Source organism: Myripristis murdjan, chromosome 6 (genome assembly GCF_902150065.1).
Source record: "Myripristis murdjan chromosome 6, fMyrMur1.1, whole genome shotgun sequence".
NCBI classification, from domain to species: Eukaryota; Metazoa; Chordata; class Actinopteri; order Holocentriformes; family Holocentridae; genus Myripristis; species Myripristis murdjan.
This window is the reverse complement of record NC_043985.1, coordinates 5,427,140-5,451,295: the sequence shown is the minus strand read 5'-3', so window position 1 is coordinate 5,451,295 and position 24,156 is coordinate 5,427,140. Positions and strand designations below refer to the sequence as shown.

Here is a 24,156-nt window from a genome sequence, read left to right as displayed (position 1 = left end):
AAAAACAAACTGAAATTCCTTAGTATTTTGCATACCTTAACAAAAAATGTACAAAAAAATCCATCTACAGCAGGATGCAATATACTTTTTTGTATCTTCAATGCCTTTTGTCGACTCAGACCATCGATACATTTTGGAAATATTTTGAGAGTTGCAGAATGTAGCAGTACAGCTACATACTGGCGACTGTAAGCAGATGATTACACCTACCAAGTGTTTTCAGTGTCAGCTAGTGGCACTTTGACACCAAAAAGGAGGTTTTACATGTTTGATTGTTAGTTGTTTTTAGGTTGTGTTCAAGTGTTTTTTTGTTTGTTTGTTTGTTTGTTTTGTTAAAGCATAACAAGGACAAGTGACACTGAGAATATGACTAACAAAAATACAGAAAATACACAAATGGACAAAGGAAGGAAAATGCAATTATACAAAGCAGACAAACACAAATGCATATAATTAACAGTCCAATGGCGTTGAGTTGAGTTACAATGTGTAGTGATGAACAGCTATGTGCTGTTCTACATTTACTATATCTGTAAAGATATTGTAATGGTAGGATGATAGGAGATGAGGGGGCTTCCACCATGGTGTGATGATTTTTTTTGGCTGCTATAAGGCCAGCAAGCTCAACCCACTTCTGATGAGGAGCTAAGTCTAATGATGAGTCATTGTTTGACAGCAACACAGAAGGAGTACATGGGATGTCTGGATAGGATAACAGATAAAGTGGTTGTGACCAACCCCCAGAGTGTTAAGACTACAAGGCTCCCCCAGACCATATACTATGTATATATGAGTGCCTGGACTGCCCTGGGAACAAAGCAAACAGTTGGAGGTTGGGAGAATTCTGGAATAGTTTGCCTGGAGTAAGACCTGTTCCATGGATGTATTGTAATGGATCATTTGATGGTTGGAAGAGATCAGTAGATTGGACCATACAATACGATAAAATCAATAGATGAACTGGGAAGAGGTATCTCTGTTTTGTATTGAGAGGGACTGGTTTATATGCAGCCTTAAGTAATAGTTTGTATAATTTAGAAACCATTCCTCTTATTTTAAATCCTTGATCAAATGTGACAAAGAGTATGTGTGAGGAGCGGCCTGTCCCAGGGCACTCTGTAAGCATTTTTCAGAACAAAGTTGTAAGTAAAAGAAAACAGAAGTCCCAAGTAAATTGTTATTGAACTGGGTGGGGGTGATGGTGCTCCAGTATGAAGCATAGAACTAAAAAAAAAGTTAATACATGGTAAAATATTCATCTTGATCATGAATAGCGATGTGAAACTATGGGTATATTTGCTAGCATCAGTGTATTGCTCATAGCTAGTTTTAAGGTTCGTAATGCTGTTTTGTCCCATTTGATTTTATTGTGCGAGATTATGATAAAATCATTAAATAATTTGCATGTGGAAGCCAGTGAATTAGGAGCATCTTCCATGTATAACAAAATGTCATCTGCATAGAGAGAAGTGTGGTGTTTGATGTTGGATATGGAAATGGGATCATATGTATCAGATTGCTAAATCAATTTGGCAAGTGGCTCCAGCAATAGAGCAAAAATAGAGGGGACAGAGGGAAGCCCTGGTGTGTTTCCCTGAAAAAATATAATTGGGCAAAGCAAGTATTGCCTCTCAGAAAGACGGCTGATTGGCATATGCCTTAATCATACAAATAAACTGATTGCCAAAACCCATATGTTCCAATACAGACTAAAAGTAATGCCAGCCAAGCCTTTTCAGTATCCAGGGCGAGAACAATAGCAGACTCTATGTCATGCACTGTGTCGCTGATATGCAATAGACAAGGCTCATTGGGGTTCATTAGGGTTCAAGCCATTGTTTACATGTTGTTGTTGTTTTTTACTTGGGACTACCCCCTAACACAAAGAGTTTGTTAATGTGTACATTAACAGAAGCCTGTGCTTGTAAAGTGGATGCCAAGAAGTTTACAAGACAGAACAACTTGATAGCCAATGTTGATGTATCAGTGTTAATTCCATTTCACTTCTGTTCCTTACGTAGTAAGCCATTGAACTTCAGCAATTCTTAATACACTGACTAATTTAAAGAGAGAGAAATGGCTGCTTGGACAGAGAAGGGCATACCTTCAGCATGCATCATAACATCGCACCTCACATGAGTTGCAAATCAGCGACTAATTGACATATGAACTGATCAGAGCTGAGGCCGGTAACTACCCAGGACTGAAATGCCATGTTAACCTGTTTGCACTGAGATCGAGTCCTGGGTGGTAGGGATATCTTAGGCAAGTGTACAACAGATAATACAGATGATACATTTGGCTCTGTCTCCATGTCTGGACTAAACAACCACACAGACGACGGCCAGCTGCTGGGAACAAACTAGAGGATGATCGAGGGGTTTCCACTGAATTTCTACATCCTGACAATCAGGAGGAGAATTGCTGATCGAGACTTGGTTGGGACTAAAAGTCCAAACAGGATAGTGTTAGAAGTTTACAGGTTGATATGCAGACTGATCTCGATCATATCAAACATATTTTGATATGTACAACCTGATATCCAGCCTAATGTCAGATCACATATTCAGTCCAAGAGTTGAGACAACCAGTAGCCAATAACATCCAAGGTTACAGTCACGTCAATCAGAAGAGATTATATTAAAATGTTGTGTTTATAGTAATTAATAATTCAAGAGTTAAGAACTTAGAATCTCCAGTCCCACAATCAATGGAAGTAAGTGGCTAAATACCATTATTTTTTGTCTGATCAAACTTTATCATATCCAGCTCTCTGTGAGAATTGTCCATGTTGACCTGTTTTCTTCAGCTACAGCTTTATAAAAGCATCTGTTTTTTTTTCCCTTTTTTTCAGTATACATTAATGTGCATGGCATCAATGTGGCATACACATTAATATTAGCACTGATATATTAGTACATATTAGTACAGATTCTGTCACATCTGATCAAGCAAGTTCCCCAGAGATTAGAGAGCCTGACATCACAGGCGTTCAAGAGTTAGCAGGATAATCTCAGATTGGGTTTGATAACCGCTCCTTTCTAAATCATTTTGTTTGAGAATATTCACAACTGAGAGACAAGACTGCGTTACATCAGTTGTTATGCATGTGATGCATTTTCTGAAGCAGTGAGGATTTTAAGTCTTCTCATGTTTTCCCAGCCTTAGTAATTACTTAGCTCCCATTGAATGTTTTTTGTTAGTTTAGTGCTTCACTGTGTCCAGATAGGGCAAGGGCAGACAGAGGTTGTTGTTGTGGCCTTTTAAAGTTAGCAATCATTGTCGCTCAGGTGGAATGGGTTGGAAAAAGGTGCGCCTGCCTTACTGATGAGCTGTTTTTTTAAGATGGCTCCAAAAGAATGATGTGCATCTCACAGCAATATGCAGTAAGCACACAAAAAGATGACTGTGCTTAAGGTGTATGTGCGCTTCAAAGAAAGAATGAGTGATGGCTGCAATGTGTTTGTGTCAGCATGTATGTTATGCTTGTTTGTGTGTGTGTGTATATGTGTGTGTACGCGTGTGCGTACACACACTTATACAGTATTTGTTGTGGTTTTCCCTGCTGCCATTGTACCAGAGTCCCTTAATTTTTGATAGCTGTTATATTCTATCTCTGATGGGCCACTGTAGAATTGGACCATCCAGAAAAATTGTAGTAAATTAAATTTGTTATTGGTAGTTTGTCTTACTTTTTTTTTTTTTCATTCCGATATTTGGGATAATAATATGAAACCAACAAATATTCTTTCAAAGGCTGGAACCTACTTAGACTGTTAAAACAAACTAAGTGTGTGGTTAGGTGGCTCTAATACAGTGAATATGTTTGCAGCACTGCTCTTTGTAGGGTGTATTGTGTATTGAATGAATCAAATGCAAATGAAATGTCATTTTAGTGACAGCTGATTGCTTTACTCAGTCCTCAACAGTGTCCCTTCATCAAAACCACTCTGAGACTCCTTTGGATGAAGATGCTTGAATGTCAATATGGAGGAACCCCCCACCCTCCCCACCACCACCACCACTACCCTCCCCACTCACACACACACTCTACCCCATCACCCCCGCCTCTCCCTGCCTCCTCTCCCCTCTCTGAAATATCATCATGCTGCGAGGCAAAGTTCTAGTGACATTTAATTAGGGAGTTTTCCTCTCATGTGGGGGCCTGGGAAAGAACACGCTCTCAGCTGACTTCTTAGGGCGTTGTTTGCTCACTGTTAACTACTCTTCAATCAGTCTGTGCTTTCTTGTTTCTTTCCCCGTCCCTGTTTTTTATTTCACAGTCTGCGTGCTGTACACTCAAGGAATAGCCAACAGGGAGTGGCGAGAGGTGAGTACAGCAAGACAACAGGGGATGGGATGGGATGGGATGGGGTGGGGTGGGGATTAGTTCATTACCATTCCACAGTCACTTCCAAATGGTGTGTTTGACCTATTAGACACTGTAATCAGCATTGCAAAATACACTCAGAAAATGATGGGTTGTTCTGTCTATCCAGATTACAGGCCCTATAATAGAACAGCTATCATTGATTTAAAAAAAAATAATAATAAAAACTTACTCCTTACTGTGCTAGCTGCATAGTAAGGAGTAAGTTATGCAAATATGGCATCTTTGTTACAAGGTATTGATGTGTTTTACTTGGTATAGATGATTTGAAGAGTTTGTTTCTAAGTCTTTTTATATGCATTTTTGTTACCAAAAATCACTTCCATCACACACCTAATTTATTAGCAGTAAGCATCAGAAACTTGACGATCCATATGGGTTTGGCAAGTTGGCAGGTAGTTAAACAAGGTTGCATAGGATTTCAAAGTTTGCTGGCTCAGTTCCCAGTATGTAAAAATAGACATAAACACAAAAATTCAGAAAGTTAGATCTAGGGGCAAGACTGACAGTAGTCCACGAAATATGAAAAGATAATCTGCACCCTAGATTGGCTCCCATGGCTTTTAATGTTACCAACACATATGATATTTTGGGTGCAGTCCCTTCTTCAGACATAACAGTATACAGAAATAGACCTCACAAATGTATGTCCAATGCATGTCACCTGATAGATCATGTAATTGTAAAAATGAAGAAAAATTAAAAAAAAAAACAGGAGTAAAGCAATATTCAAAGTTTGTCACACCACTCAGGCCATACAGTTTATTAGTAAGATGTGTATGTCCTTATGTCTGACGAATGGCTTGCGTCTGAAACGTCATATGTTGTGGTAACAGTAAAAACCACAGGAGTCAGTTCCTACTATCCACATTGCCCAACACTGCTGTAGCTCTGCTGAGAAGGGACACTCAACCACTTTCTCTATGTATAAGTACCTCAAGAAGACATAGCCTACAGGAAACTCTAAAAAAAAGTGTGATACAGTTCAGCATTCAGCAGTTCACAGTATGCTGTTGTTGCATCTGTCTTTGTAAGGATAAATAATACATACTACATGGGAAGTGTTTTGAATTGTGTATATATATTGTATGTTGAGTAAGTGTTTATGGCAGCCAATGTTCTATTATCACCTGTCTGCTTTTCTCCCAGTATGGCAGGACAGAGGTCATAGACAACACCCTCAACCCTGACTTTGTCCGCAAATTCATCCTGGACTATTTCTTTGAGGAGAGGCAGAATCTACGCTTTGACCTGTGAGTTAACAGTTGACCCATACTTGGTGTGTGTGTGTGTGTGTGTGTGTGTGTGTGTGTGTGTGTGTGTGTGTGTGTGTGTGTGTGTGTGTGTATCTGTGTTTGACAGGCATGGGTGAGAGTGCTGCTCCATGCAAAGCAAGGCTGAGTTCGGACTAAAATATTCATAGGCTGCACAGAGGGAGAAGTTAAGTCTTCTCCCTTCTAAATAAAAGAATAGTCTTATGTTCATGTTATCATCTTTGGTTTATGGACTCATCCAGTAAAAATTGGTTGGTAAAAAAAAAATGGTTCATGTGATATCAAGGTGACAGAAGTGGCAGGACATCCTAAATGTTAGACAGACAATCCCGAAACGAAAGATAATGGGCCTGATCCCTGCACCAGCCAGCTTGTTCCACCTAAGTGAACTAGACACTGAACCTGCTTCCTCATTCTTAATAAGAGAATCTAACTGCGTAAAAAAATAAAATTGAAATGTATTCCAAAATGGGATTCAAATCTGAGTCAATGAATAGTTAATTGGTTCTCCTCCATTTTTATGCATGGTAGTTCAACCCCTCTGGAAGAAACCTAGCCTTGATCTTTCAGTTTATAACATCTTTTTCTAAATGGCTGTTTTTGCTAAAAAATAGAAATATATGTTTCCTTTTTTTGGCATGTGTTATCATTTTTAGCACAGTTTTTGAAAAATTCCAGTCAAGTTTAGACCAATACGCAGTGCAGGCACAACCTTTCTCAAAGAAACAAATGGCCTCTTTTCAACAGCAGATGCAGCAGATTGCTCGGCCCTAATCCATTTAGACCCAAGTGTGGCATTTGACACAGTTGATCATACAATTTTAATTGCCTAAGTGGTGGGAGGTTATCTCTGGCTCAGCACTGAGTTGGCTCAAATCTTACCTCGTAAAAAGAATCTAGTCTGTTATAATAGGAAATCCTGAAGCCACCTCAGCAGGTATCACCTCTGGGTCTCTCAGAGCTCAGTTGTAGGCTCCATCCTGTTCTCCCTTGGCATGCTCCTGCTTGGCAGCACCATTTGTAAACATAATTCACAATATGTCTCTCCCTTGTCTTTCCTGTGATAGCCAGTTGAGTATCCCATTGCCACCTGGCAGCCCAAACTCTATAAAAACTCTTTCAAACTGCCCTGCAGACAAAAAGAGTTGTTCCCAAACTTTTTGCATCTCAGCGATACAAATACAAATCTGAAAGTGTTATTTCACCACCTATGTGCCAGAAGGCCTTGGCAGTCGGAGAGTGGTGTAGTTCTGACTTTTCCCCATATTTTTTTTTTTTATAACTTTATTTTTATTTTTCAAACAGCACTCTTAACAAAACATACAGACAAAACACTAGACAAAATACAAAATACAAAAAACAAAAAGGAGGGGGGTACACACTACTTGGTCATGTACAGATGCCATTTTTCCCACTGTTTGTCGAACAACTCTGCTTTAGTCCTTATGTAATAGGTCAGTTTTTCCATAAAACATATTTCTTCTATAATGTCCAGCCAATGTTCCTTGCTAGGAGGGACAGCTTTCAGCCAGCTTCTTGTAATGGCTTTTTTGGCTGCCACAGTCAAGATTTTGAAGAGATAAAAATCATCTCTTCCTATTACCTCTTCTGATATCAGTCCAAGATATAGAGTCCGAGGCTCCCTGGGTAACCCATATCCCAAGACTTCCTCAGAGGTCTGGATGACCCTGTCCCAGAATGGTTGTATTTTCACACATGACCAAAATATGTGCGAGTGATTGGCATTCGGATGGCCACATTGTCTCCAACAATATTGCCGTTTCCCTGATTGTTTTTGCTTAATTTGTGGTGTAATTAAAAAAAACGTATTACATTTTTCCATCCGAATTCCCTCCATCTTTTAGAATTTGTAGAAGTGTGTTGGGATTTGCATATAGAATGCCAATCACTCTCAGACAGTTCCATATTAAATTCCATTTCCCATTTTGCTTTTACAAGTAATGTATTTCTTCCGTGCTGCTTTTGCAGACCTCTAAACAATCTTTAAGGGTGTTTGTTTATATGCTCCTGTTAACACATCAATCACGTCACTTCCTTCCTCTGAAATTTCTTTTTTAATTTCCGTTTCGTAGAAATGTCTTAACTGCAGATATCTAAACAAATCACAATTCTCCAAATAAAACTCCCTCTTAAAATCTTCAAAAGATTTGAAATGTTGATCCTTTATAAGTGTGCAAATAGCTGTCATTCCCTTATCTTTCCACCTTTTAAACGTCTTATCATGTTTACCAGGTCTGAATTTAGAAGAATGAGGGCCAAGTCAAAAGTTTGCAGTCACCTGTTAGCTTGTATTTTTTAACCACATCATACCATATTTCTAATGTTTCTTTAATAATAGAATTTTCCTCTTTAGATCCCCATATTTTTATGTCCTGTTTTTCTTTTTGCTAATTTATTTTGAAATAATGTCCTATTTTTTTGTCTTCATATTTATCTCATTATTCTTTTGCTTCCCTATAGAACACTTTTTAAAGACCCCATGAAATGGACTGTCAGTTTGGTAGAGTTTTATTTGAAGGGATAGGTGGATGAGAGGGGCTGTATAAACAGTTGAGAAGATTTTATTGGTTGAAATTTTAATTCGCACCCACTAGTGCAGGATGATATCCCCATTTAAGATACTCTGTTTTACAGGAAGTAGAATCTATGTGAGGTCATTTCATGCAAATTTGAAAAGAGTGAGTCAACACTAAATCACACAAGGCAGAAAATTCTGTTGCACTGCTCTCCAGGGTTGAAACCTTCAGGCATGTTGCAGCTCTGGCCACACCAATGAATGATATACGTAGAGAACAATGCAGCAGAAATGTACTGTTATTTTATTTTTGTTCCTAATATTATTAGTTTTTGACACTCCTTGGTAACTTACTAACCAAACGATAACATGAAACAAGAGATATTTTTTCATGTTCAAACCGACAGATTTCCCAAAGATGTATGTTTCATGATGGATATTTATCATATTTTTAGAATGTTGTTTGCATCAAAGTAAAATGTGTGTGCATTTTGAGTGATGCATTTTGGAAATTTGCAGAATACATATTTTGTAATTTCAGCCTAAAGGTTGAGCTTGTCCAAGAAATTTCAGTAATCTGGATTTTCTCTGTTGTGTTTCAGCCTGAGTCACATTATCTGTATTGGCCCATGATAAGTCATGAAATATGGATAGGCTCTTTTGTTTGTTTACTTGTTGGCTCGTCAGCAGGGCCACATGCTGATTGCAAGCTGTGGGAGGTTAGAGTTAAGGTCAAGGAGAGTCGCCTAGCTGTTTATTTGTGTTTATGCGGGCGGCAGATTGTATGAGGTTTGTGTCTACATTTAATGCCAGAGGAGGTTTTAGAGTGGATATATGTATGTGAGAGAGGCTTTTTGTTTGTATGTTAAGGCTTTTTGTTTGTGTTAACATGCTTTTTGCTATGTGAAGTATGTGCATGTGTCAAGTCAAGTCAAATGCAAGTGTTTATTGTCATATGCAGGTAAAAACAAGTTTCCCCGCACCATGAAATTCTTCTTTTGCCTTGCACTCTGAATGCTGTTTATCACAGAAACACAAGATATAAAGATAAATAAAATATTAATTTAAGAATAAAAGAAAATGAATAGCAAATATCAGTAGATAAAAGAAATGATAAAAAAAATATGCAGTGAGCACTATGGACAATATACAGAATAGTATGGATGTGTGTATATGGGTGTGTGTGTGTGTGTGTGTGTGTATATATGTGTGAGCATATGTACGTTTTGATATTTGTTCATTTTAAGGACGAGCAGGCATATGTAATTTCATGTTTTGTTGTGTATGAGCATGTGTTTAGGCATGTGCATTCGTGGAGGCAATGATGTGTGCATGATGTAATAGTTGTGTGAGTACATGTGTGTGAGCATGTGTGGTTTTGGGTATTCATTTGTAAGTGTATCTGCTGTAGTGTGACTGCATGTGGGTGAGCAAATGTGGTATCATATTTGTGTTTCTATGCATGTGTGTGTGTGTGTTGCCATCTGTGTGTATATTCCTGTGTGCAAGAGGAATGTAGCTCAGACTACGCCAGAATATCATGCAAGCTGTTAAAAACCAGAGAGAGAGAGAGAGTTGTGCTGTTTGGCTGTAAAGGGGAAGAGGGAGGATGAGTGCATGTGCGTGTGCGTGCCTGTGTGCGTGCCTGTGTGTGTGTGTGTGTGTGTGTGTGTGTGTGTGTGTGTGTGTGTGTGGTTTGCAGCTCGGCCGGCTCCCGCAGGGCTCGTTTTGAGTGGGCGAGCATCAGGCCCCACTGCAGTCTTCTGGGCTGATGGCCTTCCGACCACTCGCAGTGAGGACATGGCTGCCCAGGCTCCCAGACACACACACACACACACACACACACACACACACACACACACTCAAGTGTCCGTCCTCAGAGGTTTCTCTTTACAGAACTAATGGTTATGCCTGCTGTACTCAGCCAACCATCTCTGTCCTCTGTCCTGGGGTCTGGAAGTCTTTTTACTGTAGCTCCCAGCTCCTGCAGCCATTCATTACCTCCACCTCCCTCGCTTCCCGTCATGCCTTCACATCCCTGTAGGCCATGCATACAACTACACAGCAACAAGCTCCCTGCAAACTTCCAGCACTGCCACTGAACCGCCCTGCACCCTCTTCCTGCAATACCCTCAAAGCTACGACACACTTTGCGTTTGAGCAGGCTTCCTCTGCTGCTATCCATGCCTGGAAATCCTGTTAACTCTCATCTCGCTCTGCTGGAAGCTTTCCAGTTTGCTTCTAGGGGGAAGAACGGAATTGAAACCTGAGATGCTCACTGAAGCCAGTGGAAGCCTCTAGGTAGATAGCTGTCTAATGAAGTGTGGCAAATTGGATCAGACTGCAAAAATAAAGTGAAGTTACACCCAAAATTGAACCAGACTAGTTTAACTTGAATATTGTTTAAAATTGATTAACAATATGTCATTAATAGCAAAAAACAAACAAACAAACAAAAAAAAACATTCAAATTATTTTGTATCAGAGGCTGTAAATTCTTAAATTACATTTACATTGTTGATCTATATTTTGAATTAAAGTGGTATTTGAAAGTGATTAAAGTATTATTTTCAATCGGCCAGTTGTTCCATTCAATACTATGTGTTTATATACCCATTCGGAAACAGTAACACCAGTATTTCCCTAACATTCATTTATCTGTTGTGTTACATATAATGAGAATTTATCATCTGGCCCTAGCCTTCATCATTGCCCAGCCTGACCTAAACACAGTAATTGCAATTACACCCAATTACCCATATTTCATTATGTAAATATCCAAATTAGAGCCATGCAACACCTACTGGAAATGATACTGAAAGGCCCTGAAGCAAACGTGGGTCTCAAAACCAAAATTAGCCCCATCACCCGACAAAAATATACTGGAAACACTGACTAAATCTGTTATCTGTTGAGTGTTTTCTCACATGGGAACATTCCCTTACTTTTCTTCTCCGATATTTTGGTAAAACACCACATTCAGGGTAACCTGTCAAGACCAATTAGTACGATGAGTGTGAGCTTATAAAACATTTGTGTGGCATCTTGCAGCAGTCCTTAAGAAGAGTTTATGAAGGTTTTATGAAGCTGTTAGGAAGCAGAGCTCAAGTGTCGGCGTATTGTCTTTTATTGTTTGCCTGTCTCTCTGGCCCTATTTGTTTGTGTACTATCATTAGTCATCATCGCTCTATTCAGACAAAGCTCTGAACAGCCTCTCCCCCCACAACACAGCAAAGGACCAAGAGAAATCCTGTCTGGGCCACTGCCTATGCAAAATGATGTCATCCACATGAACACACATTCACACACACACACACACACACACACACACACACACACACACACACACACACACACACACACACATACACACACACACACACACACACACACACACATATACACAGCAGCAGCAGCACAGTGAGTGTGTGCTCAGGAGCCGCCGGGAGACATCTTCTCCAGCAAACTCTCTCAAGTGTATATTATGTGTGTGTGGGTGAACATGTGCAGCCAAATGCATCGTATATACATCTGTAGTATGTTTGCCTTTTTCCCACTTTCACTCTTTCTGTAGCTGTCTCGCTCTCTCCTCATCATTAAACGAGATTAAATGAATCATTTATGAACATTTGGGAATGACCGAGGCGAGGGGCGAATAGAACATGAAGCACACCTGTGCATTTTGCTGTTGGCACATTGCGTAACAGCAGCGTGTTTCCTTGCTTTTATGGAATAACATTTGTTACAACACAGCATTGGATCCCCCCTCACTCCTCCCCTTGCCTTCCCTGGGCTGTGGCATCAGCGACAGACCGTGTGTCTGACTTTTTCAGCAGGCGCCTTATCTTACATGGCATGCTGTCTGTAGAAAGAAACACACAGACTCTTTCATTTACACACCCCGCTGCACACCACTGCACGCACACAGCACGCATACAGACACACACCTGGGATACTTAGGAAGGTAACGGGTTAGGGGCTGTAAATAAAGCGGGATAAATTGCTCCCTGGGGATTTTGGTGGAGAGGCAAGTGGATCACAGGGTCTGCGTGCCATAGCTGCCGTGCATGGTTTTGCATGAATGGTCCTCCGCAGGCTGTATAAGTATGTCATTTATAGAGATGCTATGATGTTCTTCGAAACCGTGCTTTGAAGTGCACACTAAGTAGAGCTAAGCACTGCTGTCACATGAAAACTCTATCTGCCCAAAAAAGGGGCAAAGGGATCTTTTTCTTTTTTTTCCCAGACTAATGCCACTAATGCCCATCTTGCCAGACTGATGGCTAGACATTTTTGAAATCATACAAAAGCTTTTGAAAGTGTTTCCTAAAACCCTTTAGCCATCCCAATCTACAGTTAAAATCACCGTGCACAGCCCAATCATCAGTGCTCATTCAACTATAAAAGGATGAAATTCAGCACAATGCCAGTGGTTATTAGAAGTTACCCATCACAGTTAATGTAACACTTTTAGACGGTTTTTTGGTCGTCCATATGAGTGGACAAATTATGTTCCAGAAAAAGCTTGCCAAATCCAAATAATTGTCACTGAAAGTGCAACGCTTAATGCTGTGAACACACAGATTGCAACAAATCTGTTGAATTTCCATTGATAATCCATTCGTTCCCAACAAGAGAGTCTGTTACTGCTACATTATTGGATTTGGTTTACTTTGCAGATATACTGTGTTGTGCTTTGAGTGTTCATGGATATGTCATACTTTTGCTTTAAAAATGCATGTGTAAACTACAGCAGATATTGTCAGAGTGGCAGCTGAAGTATTCATTATAAATCAAAATAAATTTAGTATTCATTATAAATTAACTTTGTAAAATGAAGTCAAACATGGAATATAAAGATTTAGGGCCCTATCTTGTGCCAGACTCCCTAAACCCGTTATTTGCGGATTTAAGGTTGCGCAAGAGGCGTTCCCCCGTAAAAGTTGCTATCTTGTGCACCTCCCGCTATCCGCAAAACACCTGCGCTACCCGCTATATTATGCATAGGCGTGTTTTGGGCATTACGCCAGTTAAACCAATCAGTGTGCCAGGTGCCATTGCCTTTAAGGGCAGGATGCGCTATCCTAAATCCTAAATCCTAAATCCTAAATCCTAAACCCGCGTTTAGGATTCTACTGAGTTCTACTGAGGCTAAAGCAAGTTGGCTTTATATATATATATATATATATATATATATTATATATTATATTATAGGCGAGTTAATTCGGGAGGTGGAGCCACATGTGTCCAAGTGGACGTGTCACAAGATTGTACTGATTGAGTAAAATCCCCGGGTCACACCACACACACACAAGAGGCAGAGGTGGAACTATGTGTAAACTAATTTATTGACAAGGTAGATTGGGCAAATGAAATATTAAAAATAAAAATATAGCACAGCTGCTGGCTTATGATAAAACAATAAAACGTGCTGGCGTAAGGGTCCAATTAAAACAGTCTCTAAACAGTCTATATGAGTAATATACTCAGTCCATTCCGGTGGCGTACCGGTATCAGTCCAACCATGTGCGTGGCGAGGCTCCGTCGGGGCGCGCATTGAAGCCGCCTGGACGCGCTCTCGTAACAGCCCAAACTTTAGGGATAGCGGATAGCGGGTGGTCAGGACCACCCGCTATCCGCTTTCCCTAAAGTGTGTGCACAAGATAGCAATTTTAGGGATAGTGCATGAAACACGCCCACGGACGCACCTCCAGGCGCAAATGATGCAGTCGGCATAACGGATAGCGGGTAGCGTGGGCGCAAGATACCGTTTAGGGATAGCGGAAGTTCCTAAATCCGCAATTTGCGGGTAGCGGGTAGTGGCAGCAGATAGCGGGTGGCACAAGATAGGGCCCTCAGTATTTATTGTTGAATACTAGTCACCATAATATTAATTTTCCCATTTTTCCCTTTATTATAGTACCTCATTTGATAAATAAAGCCTACACATATCTCTTTGTCCATTGTCAGTTGTTCAATATGAGACCACAACAAAGTTGTTTGACCACTGTGAACCTGTTCTGCACAGTCTGCACTGGAAAACAATGCAAACAGCATGATCACACATATGTCATATGTGATCATGCTGTCAAAACCCTGGGGAATTTACTAGTTGTAGTTGTAAGATTTTCCCCTGACAATTGTTTAAACAGTGGATGGCATTTAAACTGTTGCACTGTGATGCCTGAAATCTAAACAATAGTCCTTATGGTGCCATAAACACAGGCCTACTTAAAAACTGAAAACCCTCTTTGGAGCGACTACAGTGAATGTTGTTCAAGGGCCTCTTGATGGTAGTTTCTGAGGTAGGGGAGCATTTGTCGTACAAGTCCCCCACTCAGATTTCCCTGTTGTGTTTTGAACTGTCAACCATCCTTCCTGGACGTCCAGCTTTTCACTTCTCTTACTTTTTCACCCATCCATCTTTTTAGCCTCCATTCTGATGTATCATTTCTTTCCTTTTCTCTGCAGGTACGATTTAGACTGCAAGAGTGACAACCTCTCTAAACATGTGAGTGTCTTCACCTCTCTTCTGGCAATAGCTGCTCAGTAATCAGTCATGCATTCATGGAAATATTACACAGCTGAATGTCTTCTTTTGCACAGTACAATAGAAGCTTGATTTGAATCTCAGTGTCAGAAATAAGACTGATGTGACCGGGAACAAAACAATCATGTTGACGTTTAGACTTTCTCAAAGGGAAGACTTTGGAGTTTTATGTGCCTGTCCTTTTTGATCTCTAAGCGGTGTGCCTTACTGAGACATTCAAGAAGCTTTTACCCGAGAGTTTCTGTCTCTGAGAAATTTTTCTGTCCTGCCTATAGTGCAAATCAAGTACTTTTGAAACGTAAGTTTCAGCATGACAGATGACACTTCTGAGAGTTGTGTGATTTATTCTTAGTAAAACTACAGGTGTTGAGTAACTATTGCTAACATGGCTGGTGCCAATTTGGAGAAACAAGCTTGTAGGAACAGTTGCTCAAGACTTTTCAGTGCCATAGGAGGAGGCTACATTTCTAAAGATGAGGTTTTAAAAAATCTGGAACCTGGCCTTTAATTACACAGAGGATTCAATAATACCCAAGGTGCACTGCAAAGCTCTGCCTCATGTTTAGTACCTAACACTTTCTTATAACACTGTTTATTTGTGACCATTTTTTAAATGACAGTAGTCACTATCAATTTACAATTAATAATTTAAATTACAAATAATACATATTGGCATGCACATGCAGTTTTAGTACAAGGTTCAAACTAGATTCTTTAAAAGGTGCGTTGTACAAAACTGTCAAGGGTTGATTGAAGTGAGGACCCTGTAGACTGACAAATGTGGAATAAGCGCATAATGTGATGGTTGAGTCCACATGGTTCTCATTATCAGGCTGACTCACTGACATTATTTTTGTTTTTTCCACACTTATTCCACATTTTTGCCAGTTGAGTCTAAATGGTCCTTGCCTCCACTATCTGCAGTTTTTCATCATGCAGCTTTTATTGGAAATTTGGAAATGACAAAAAGTTGAACGAATTCAGTAGAACCAAATTCCTCTTCTCAACTTTACTGACTGGCCGTTCATTGTGAAAGATTCCACAATCAGCCATTAATCATTTGTAATGGATATGATTTAAAATGTATTTAAAAAGTACAACACTCAAGCAAAAAAAGTATTTAAGTAAAAGTAAAATGACTTAGTTTAATACTCAAAAAGTGCACATACACAAAAAAGCTACTCAATTATAGCAGTATGAGTAAATGTAATTAGTTACTTATACCCCTGTTGATACTAGTCCAGGCGATTTGAAGGCATGTCTTCAAGTCTTGCATTTTTCCTCAGTCACAAACAATTTGACTTCTCCAGGATGATTAGAATTCCAATGCAGGTCTCATTCCCTTCATTGTCATAGATGGAGGAAATCTTACAACCAATTTTTCACAACCAATTCATTTGTCTTTCACCTGCTTGGAATGTGTCAAGTCAGCCACATAAGACAACACAGAAGTGCTGAGATAACCACAGGAAAGCAGCAGTTGATGCTTTATTCAGTATATTCATATTCACTACTTTATAGTATGTTTTATTCAATGCTTCATGTAGTATTTAGCTTCTCAGGCAAGAGGTCGATCACCTCTTGTCTGAGAAACTGAATCTGAATCATTGTAAACTTCACCCATGTTATACCCTATGCAGGCTAAATCAAAGGTCAAAATTACTCACAAACATTATTCACCCCAGGCGACACGCTACCTTCCACTGCATTGTTGGCCAAGCTTGATTGCTGATTGTACAGCCCAGTTCCCCAACTTCAGGCTGCCCTACAGCCCTATCCTTCACATTAAGCCCAACTAGAAGCTCCAGGAGCCTCTGGTCTACTTTTGTCCATAACTGTGTGCTCTATCTCCAGCACACAGCCCCAGCCCCTTCCAGTTACCCTATCCTCATAGTCTTTGTCCATTCTGGGGCCAGTACTGTTCCTCAGTCCTGTCTTCAGCGCCATCCTGCCCCCGGGCTTTCACTGAGAGCGCTAAGCAATGTGAGCGCAGCGACTCACCCTCAACATGAAGGCTGAGGATGCTTGGATGCGTCCTGTCGTCACCGCTGATGTGGGGGATTGGAGATCTGGCACGCAGTGATGGCTCCATTGTCCACACACGTCCATCCCCTCTCGCCTGGCTATAAATAACAGAAAATGCATGCAAGTACAATATCTCTCTTGGCAACTATAGTGCCCGTGCTTGAAGATGGCGTCCTCATCCCATCACAGCAGATGTTTTCTTATGGTTCATATACCATGTGCAGATATGCTTATGGCTGCAGGGGACGATATGCAGACATACTGTACATCGTGCTGTGCAGTCTAATAAAGGTCTCTGTATCCTGTTGTCTATCAGATGAAATGGATGTTCCTTTGTCATTGTGACAGCAGCTTATCATAGCCTCGGGGACGGTTATGTAGATTATTCCTGTGTATTCATGAGGGTAATATACACTAATATCCTATTGACGAGCATTATCATCATTTCAAAGGCTATTCTAAATATTAGCAAGTGAGTTTAGGCAGAGAAATAGACTTGCTGTGTGCAGGCAATAATTTGGACCGTGTCATTAAAAACACTCAGGGGCAACATTGTTGGAATTGTCCATTTTTATGCTACATATAATGTTTCTTGTTAGGAAAGTGCATCTTTCTGGTGTTTGTCTCACTGCTGATGAACTCTGATATTACCCAACTTGATTAATAAAGAGGAAAGAGTTCTTGTTATTTTTGTGCCCTCATAGGCAATAAATGGGGCACTGACTTTGTGGAACCATAAAATGCTAAGTTGAGTTGTCACGCTAAAAGTAAATTTATATTACAGCATTAAAAGTAAACAAGAATTTAAGTTTCATAGTAGTTTTTAATGTTCTGTTTTATGCAGAACAAGATAAGACTAATAACGGACAAGTTTAAGAATACCTTTTTTATCTACCTTATTTAAACTAAAGCTTCATGTGGGCCAGATTTTATGTCCTGGTAACATCACACATTCAGGAGTTAGTTCACCAGTTTCTAGCTGACTGAAAGATCCTGCGGTACAGGAATAGGGTATGTGAGTTCTGAAAAGGGGTGACGTAGCTCTTCAAGGAGATGTTGTCCCAAGTCATACGGACAAAGCCTTGCAAAGATATGTGGTTCAATAGGTGAAAAGGCATTACAGGAGCAATGTTTGATTTGAAATTTGATGTGCTCAGTTTGGACATCACCGCCGTCATCTTTTCTACTTGAAGATTCTTCCCTCTCAACCATTTTTTCTATGTCACCACTGAGCCTGTTTATTTGAGCCGCAACAGTTCGTAGCTTTGGATCTCTTGCTCTGCTAGCAGCACACTTCTCACGGAGAAGCCAGAGCATTTTTGTCATCTCTCTTTGTTACGAGAGCTCAGCTGGAGGAGGAATTTGCTCAGCACCGGCAAAGATCTTTGGAGCAGCTTTTGCCTGCTGGACTCGACACAACTCATCTGTCAAGTATTGTTACACACGTGCTTATGCTTGCAAACACACACACACACACACACACAATATGGTAGGCTTGGCCTCAGTATCACTGCGTGAACAAACGGTCCCTGCTTGCTGCAAACAGAACCCTCCCTCTCCCTCTCACTGTTCTTGCAGCCCAAAGGCCCCTCTTCACAAAACTGACTCCCCTGTAATGGCCAACCTACAGTAATCAACAAGGATACGGGTCCCTGTGCTCCCATTGTTTAGTGCCAAAGGGGAAAATAATACAGTAAGAACAGAGCTTCATCATGGAATTGCATGATGGAATCAACACTGTGAGCTTTAAAGGCCAAATGCTGAAAGAAAGTGTTAATGAATATTTCTCTGTGCATCTCATAACCCTGCATGTTAACCTCTCTCTTTCTGTTTCTATTTGTGTGTGTGTGTGTGTGTGTGTGTGTGTGTGTGTGTGTGTGTGTGTGTGTGTGTGTGTGTGTGTGTGTGTGTGTGTGTGCGTGCGTGTCTTCCACGCAGGACTTCCTGGGCCAGGCCTTCTGTACCCTGGGAGAAGTGGTTGGCTCTCTGGGAAGCCGCTTGGAAAAACCTTTGATGTAAGTAGCACATTGTGTGTGTGTGTCTCACACGTCCCTCTCTCTCTCTCTCTCTCTCTCCCCCTCTCTCTCACTCACTCAATCACTCGCTCACTGACTCACTCACTCTCTCTCTCACACACACACACACACACACACACATACACACAAACAGGAGGGGTTGGCTCAATTCTCTTTCAATTCACTGAGCTCAAAGTATAAGCTGGAACCGGGTTTTACATAAATGGTAGAAATTTTATTAGATTCTACTCTATATAAGCATGTTTTTACAGCAAATAACTTCCAGTGGGTGAATTTTGATGAAAGTCAATTCTCTGAGATAACTGAACTTAGAGTGAATTAGGAATGGAACAAAGGTTTTGTGATATAAGGCTGTCCCGTATGCCTTGTTTTTTGCGGACTGTCATGTGCGTTCAGTCTGATCTCAGGCTTATTAGGCAGTTTCTGTTTATAGAACTTTCCTAGTGGGTGTTTTCCTGGGTTGTGTACATGTTTGTCTGTTTGGTTTTTCATCTGGCTTATTTGGGTATTAAATTGGTCTTAAATTTAATTTGAAGTGTCATTAATAGATTGTCATATAATATACAGTATGAGTTGAATGAATGCATTATTACATTCTTAGTAAACTGATCCAAACCCTAGTGTGTACAAACGCAGACAAGATGTACACACACACACACACACACACACAGACACTCAATATCCTGCTCCTGTTATTTCTGTTGTACACAATCAGAAGCTGAAGGGCAACTCCAAAGGCTTATATTTCATTATGCTGATCTGAGAGCCACATTCACTGTCTGCCACAAACAATCGTTATCTGCTCGAGGTCGTTGTCAGATTTTGGATTATGCAGCTCTCAGGGGAATGAGTTGAAATCTAGCATGTGAGATCATTTGCTACAATCACTCTTTGAGAAAAGAAATGAATCAGAGAAACGAACGTGAGCCAGGATGTTGAAAACACATGCTGTCTCTGTCAGCCAAATGAGATGAAAAGTTAAACAGCAGCAGGCCTAATGACAGACTGTGAGCTAATTAAGACTGTCAACAGTCTGTAGTGAAAAGGGATAGTTCACCCAAAGTAAAGTCAAAGAGCAAAAAGAGCAGCAACTCACATGTCAAGCTCCACGATCGCTGTTTGTCTCTCCACCTACACTTGTAACTCACAGCTGAATGTCACAAGTTTATGCTTGTTCTCTTGGGGTTGTAGAATGGCATCATGGGAAATGTAGGAAATCACTTACTGACATAAACACAGATGAGGCTTGATGAAGGAAACGGTATGCCAAAAAAGTACTGTCCAATGATTCCTTACAAAATAGCTCCTTGAAGGCACTCATCATCATGGCCTGATGATGTATGACCACTGGTCCATAATAAAATTTGGATTGCTGATGATGTTATCAAATGTGAAGAAACAGCGATGTCGTATTGGTACACCTGAATTTGTAACACTTTATTAAGGAGCAGTCATAATTATTGAATCTATCTCTACCTCTTCAACAGCTGAAGTTTTCCCTTTTTAAAGTTTTCCTGTTGATGATACAGACTCTCAGCCCCTCAGCATTACTGAAGGAAATTTAAAAAAAAAAATGTTGGAGTTTATAAAAATTATTTACAGACAGGTAACACTTGCAATTCCAGTCAGTGCAAAGACAGAAAAACCTTTGACAGTAAAACCTTTGACAGACAATCTATACAGCCTATACTAATGTCATATCATGAACTTCAAGTGTTCTACTCCTTATGTTACAATCACTTCTGGATTGTTTTCCTACTCCTTTCATAAGGTTTTTCAAGCTACACTGTGTATCTTACACTTCCTTTGGGCATCCTAATATAGCAGCTGGTGGCTTCAATGTTAGCGTGTGGTCTATTACTATGTTATCCATTCAAGAGAAGGTTATAGATCAATGTGTACGACATAGTATCGAAGTGTGGAATTTTCCTTTCACTGAAAACAAGTTGAAATGCTCCTTCAAGCATCCTTTGAGTTATAAAGACTTAGACATCAGGGACAGATGGGTTGGTTTCCTCCCCTAGAAAGAGGCCCTTATCCTGACTGATATTTTGTCTGGAGCAATTTAAGACACAGTGCAGTGCTGCATTGTTTTTCATGCAGTTTGTAGAAAAGGACAGTTTGTTGATGCTTTGTCTTCCTCTGGAGGCATCAGGCCATCAGTGGTCTGACCCTCACATCATCCTCTGTCCTCCAGTGATATCCAGTGTGTGTGTATAGTGCGAGAGAGAGAGAGAGAGAGAGATGAGAAAGAGAGAGAGGGACTTGAGAAATGAAGTGAGAGGAGCTGAACCCCTTCATGAAATGAAATGAACAAAAATGGGGAGCCAATCAGTTTGACACAGATGTTTTTGAAAAAAATATTATTGAATCCCTATATGTATCTATGTGTGTAGTGTGTGTGTCTGCATTGTCTATAATTCCCATGTGTCTGCCATTTATTTGCGTGTTTCTGCATGTGTGGCAGAATCAATGAGCAGCTGCAGTTGAATGAGCCTGCTGAAGACTGACACACAAGAAAGATGATGTAAGAATGTGCTGCTGTTGCCAAGTTATGTAATCACAGACCCAGACTCATTCACTGTGTTTTACATCTGGATGTGTGTGTGCATATGTGCATACCTGCTTGATTAAGTTGTATTTTGTCATATATTATTGATTATTCTTTAATGGTCACCTGTTGTGACTGGGTCTCTGTGTGCCTCTTATTACTTCACTGTCTCAAAATGAAGCTCACCCATTTTCATAAAAACGTCTGAATCAGAAGCATTGTACATCTACTCAATCAAATGGTGGTAAAATGCACAAATAAGAGGCAAAGTGAAGGGTGACGACCGTATGCATCAGACACAGTGATCCCAGGAGGCAGAGGAACAAACTGGTGCTCTAAAAGTGATGCTGCACTTGATAAACATGATTCATACTCTACATACACAATTTAAACAATCATTTCGTCAAACTCCACTGTAACACATCATGTCAGAGCGGCAAACAGACACCATTAACTCTACATAGCTGCAAAAGTATTGTTGCATATGGAATTTGGTTTTTGGAAAATGCAGAGCATTTGTATCATAAGCTGTAACATCCATGTTCAGTGATGAGACCTTTATTTATTTATTTATTTTGTTTATTGATTGATTTTTGTATCAATTAATTTCTCATTTAAAGGTAATAATGTATTCAGAGTTTCCCCTACCATTAAATAGGTGTGGTGAACCACTTAAGTGGTAATGCAAATGCTGATTGCTAATGTGCAGAATTTCTGTCATCCTAAGTTTCAGCAGAGAGGCCTGAATGTAAGTCTAAATGCTGTTTTAGGGGGTTTTCCACAGTGATCTTTTTTTTTTTTTTTTATAGCATAAAAATGGTCAGATTTCAATATCACCTATGGGTGACCTCAGTCTAAAAATGGTGGATTGGGGCCAACCTTCAAAAGCCTGTATTGATCACAACCTACTATGTGCTGATCTTTCCATGTCCACTCCTCCCTCCCTCCCACGCCTTCCCTCTATAATGTAATGTCATTCACATCCACATGCTGCTCTCTCTCTCTGTCTCTCTTGCTCTCTCTCTCTCTCTCTCTCTCTCTCTCTCTCTCTCTCTCTCTCTCTCTCTCTCTCTCTCTCTCATTTGCCTTTTTTTCTCTCTGGGCCCCTTGTTGAACAATGCCTCTGCTGAATTAATTTCATTGAATGCTCCCCTGTGCTTCAAAGAACCTCAGCGTCTCTCAGGTGACATTGGGGGAGGGGGCAGCGGGGTTGGCGGTTCAAAGCTTTGCTTCAGTTTGCCATTGGTTTCTCCACATGTATTATTGTATTGCACTGTTTCCGTCATTACTGGACACTACGGAGCCAAATGAAATTATCTCTGCCCTTCCTCGGTCCTAATCAGGCCTGGGGTTGGTGGCATTCATTTGGTCTATTTTTAGTGGTCAGTCTCCCTTGGCTTTATTGGCTGAATATTATGCTTCACCGGCTCAGGATGTAAACAAACATTGCAGCTGAAATGTCACTGGATGCAGTAACATTATTTCGAGGTTCTTTTTTGCAGGTTTTTATTCAACAGTAGATATTATTCATATGTGTGAGCGAGACAGAGTAAAAGGAGCAAAATTTGATTTGACTCCGGGTCTGCAGGAGGCGTAAGTGATTTTAGTATTTTTGGTTATTGTTGACACTTTCATTTAGAGTAAATTATCTGATTTAACTATAAATGGAGGAATCTCTGTTTGTCTTTCTTTAATTCAATTTTCTCTGCTGCCGTTCATCTGATTGACTTCAGACTTGCCAGGTGTATTGCTGAGGACCCATGGGTGTCCAGTGTAAACTTTGAAGTCACCTGGATGAACAGCTGCCCAGAAAATCAACATACACGTTCAATGGAGTGCAGTTCAGTGGAGGCGGGGAGATGGGCAGCACACACACACACACACACACACACACACACACACAAACACACTAACACAAACACTTTCTCTCTCACCACCTGTTAAAAGCTCCTAATTGATTCTCCAGTCAAATAAATTCATAGTTGACCCTTCATCTAATCTAACTATAATTGGAGCAGTCTCTGTCTGTGCGTATGTGTCTGTCTATCTTTAATATGCTACTTTTTGTCCCTGTGTCCTTTGTCCTTTGTTGTTGTCTAGCTGACATTAAACTTGCAGTCCACATCCACCTCACAAATTATACTGATTGGCCTGATGGGCGTGCTGTAATGTTGTCTTGTGAGATTTTGAAGAAAGCTGGACCCATGCGGACGAGCAGAGGTTCTTAGGTGATATTGTGGGATTGTGTTTTGGCATTTGAAAAATTACATTAATTGGCCTGATGGGGACGCTGCAGTTAAAGGCTGACATTTCAGACTTTGGAAGCACATGGCTGGTACACCACCAGTCCAATTTACATGGAAGTAGGAGCATGATACATCATATTATTGGTTGGCTCAAGGTGTGCTTGTATCATTCATGGGGAGTGATGTGGTAACCTTTATTTAAGTGGGAAATTTCAATAATATTCTTACACACAGCAGTGACCGGGGGGAGAATTACACATAATCATGCAGTCATCCCTGGAATCTCCCCAAGTGCAGTCAGAGTCCTCAGCTGTCTGCTCCAGGTTTAGTGCCTTGTGACAGGGCACTCTAATAGTAGATATTAATGGAGAAGGGAGCATTTTGCCTGAGAACCACCGACCTTCCAGTCACAAAGCTACTACTCTAACCGTTTTGCTCCCAAAACTTTGGAAATGATCTGTTTCATTTTTTTTCCTAGTGGAATCCCAGGGAAGAAATGTGGCACCATCATCGTGAGAGCAGAGGAGCTGAGCAACTGCAGGGTAAAG

At 40.4% G+C, this 24,156-nt stretch overlaps 1 protein-coding gene across 1 annotated transcript in view; it reads left to right on the top strand.

Moving 5' to 3' along the window:
• LOC115360642 (copine-8-like) overlaps window positions 1–24,156 on the top strand; it is a 60,024-nt gene that overhangs the window by 14,396 nt on the left and 21,472 nt on the right. The window contains exons 3-7 of the mRNA XM_030053677.1: window positions 4,284–4,330; window positions 5,540–5,643; window positions 14,672–14,711; window positions 18,714–18,790; window positions 24,087–24,150. Coding sequence (XP_029909537.1) covers window positions 4,284–4,330; window positions 5,540–5,643; window positions 14,672–14,711; window positions 18,714–18,790; window positions 24,087–24,150 — 332 coding nt within the window. The remainder of the gene's footprint in view (window positions 1–4,283; window positions 4,331–5,539; window positions 5,644–14,671; window positions 14,712–18,713; window positions 18,791–24,086; window positions 24,151–24,156) is intronic.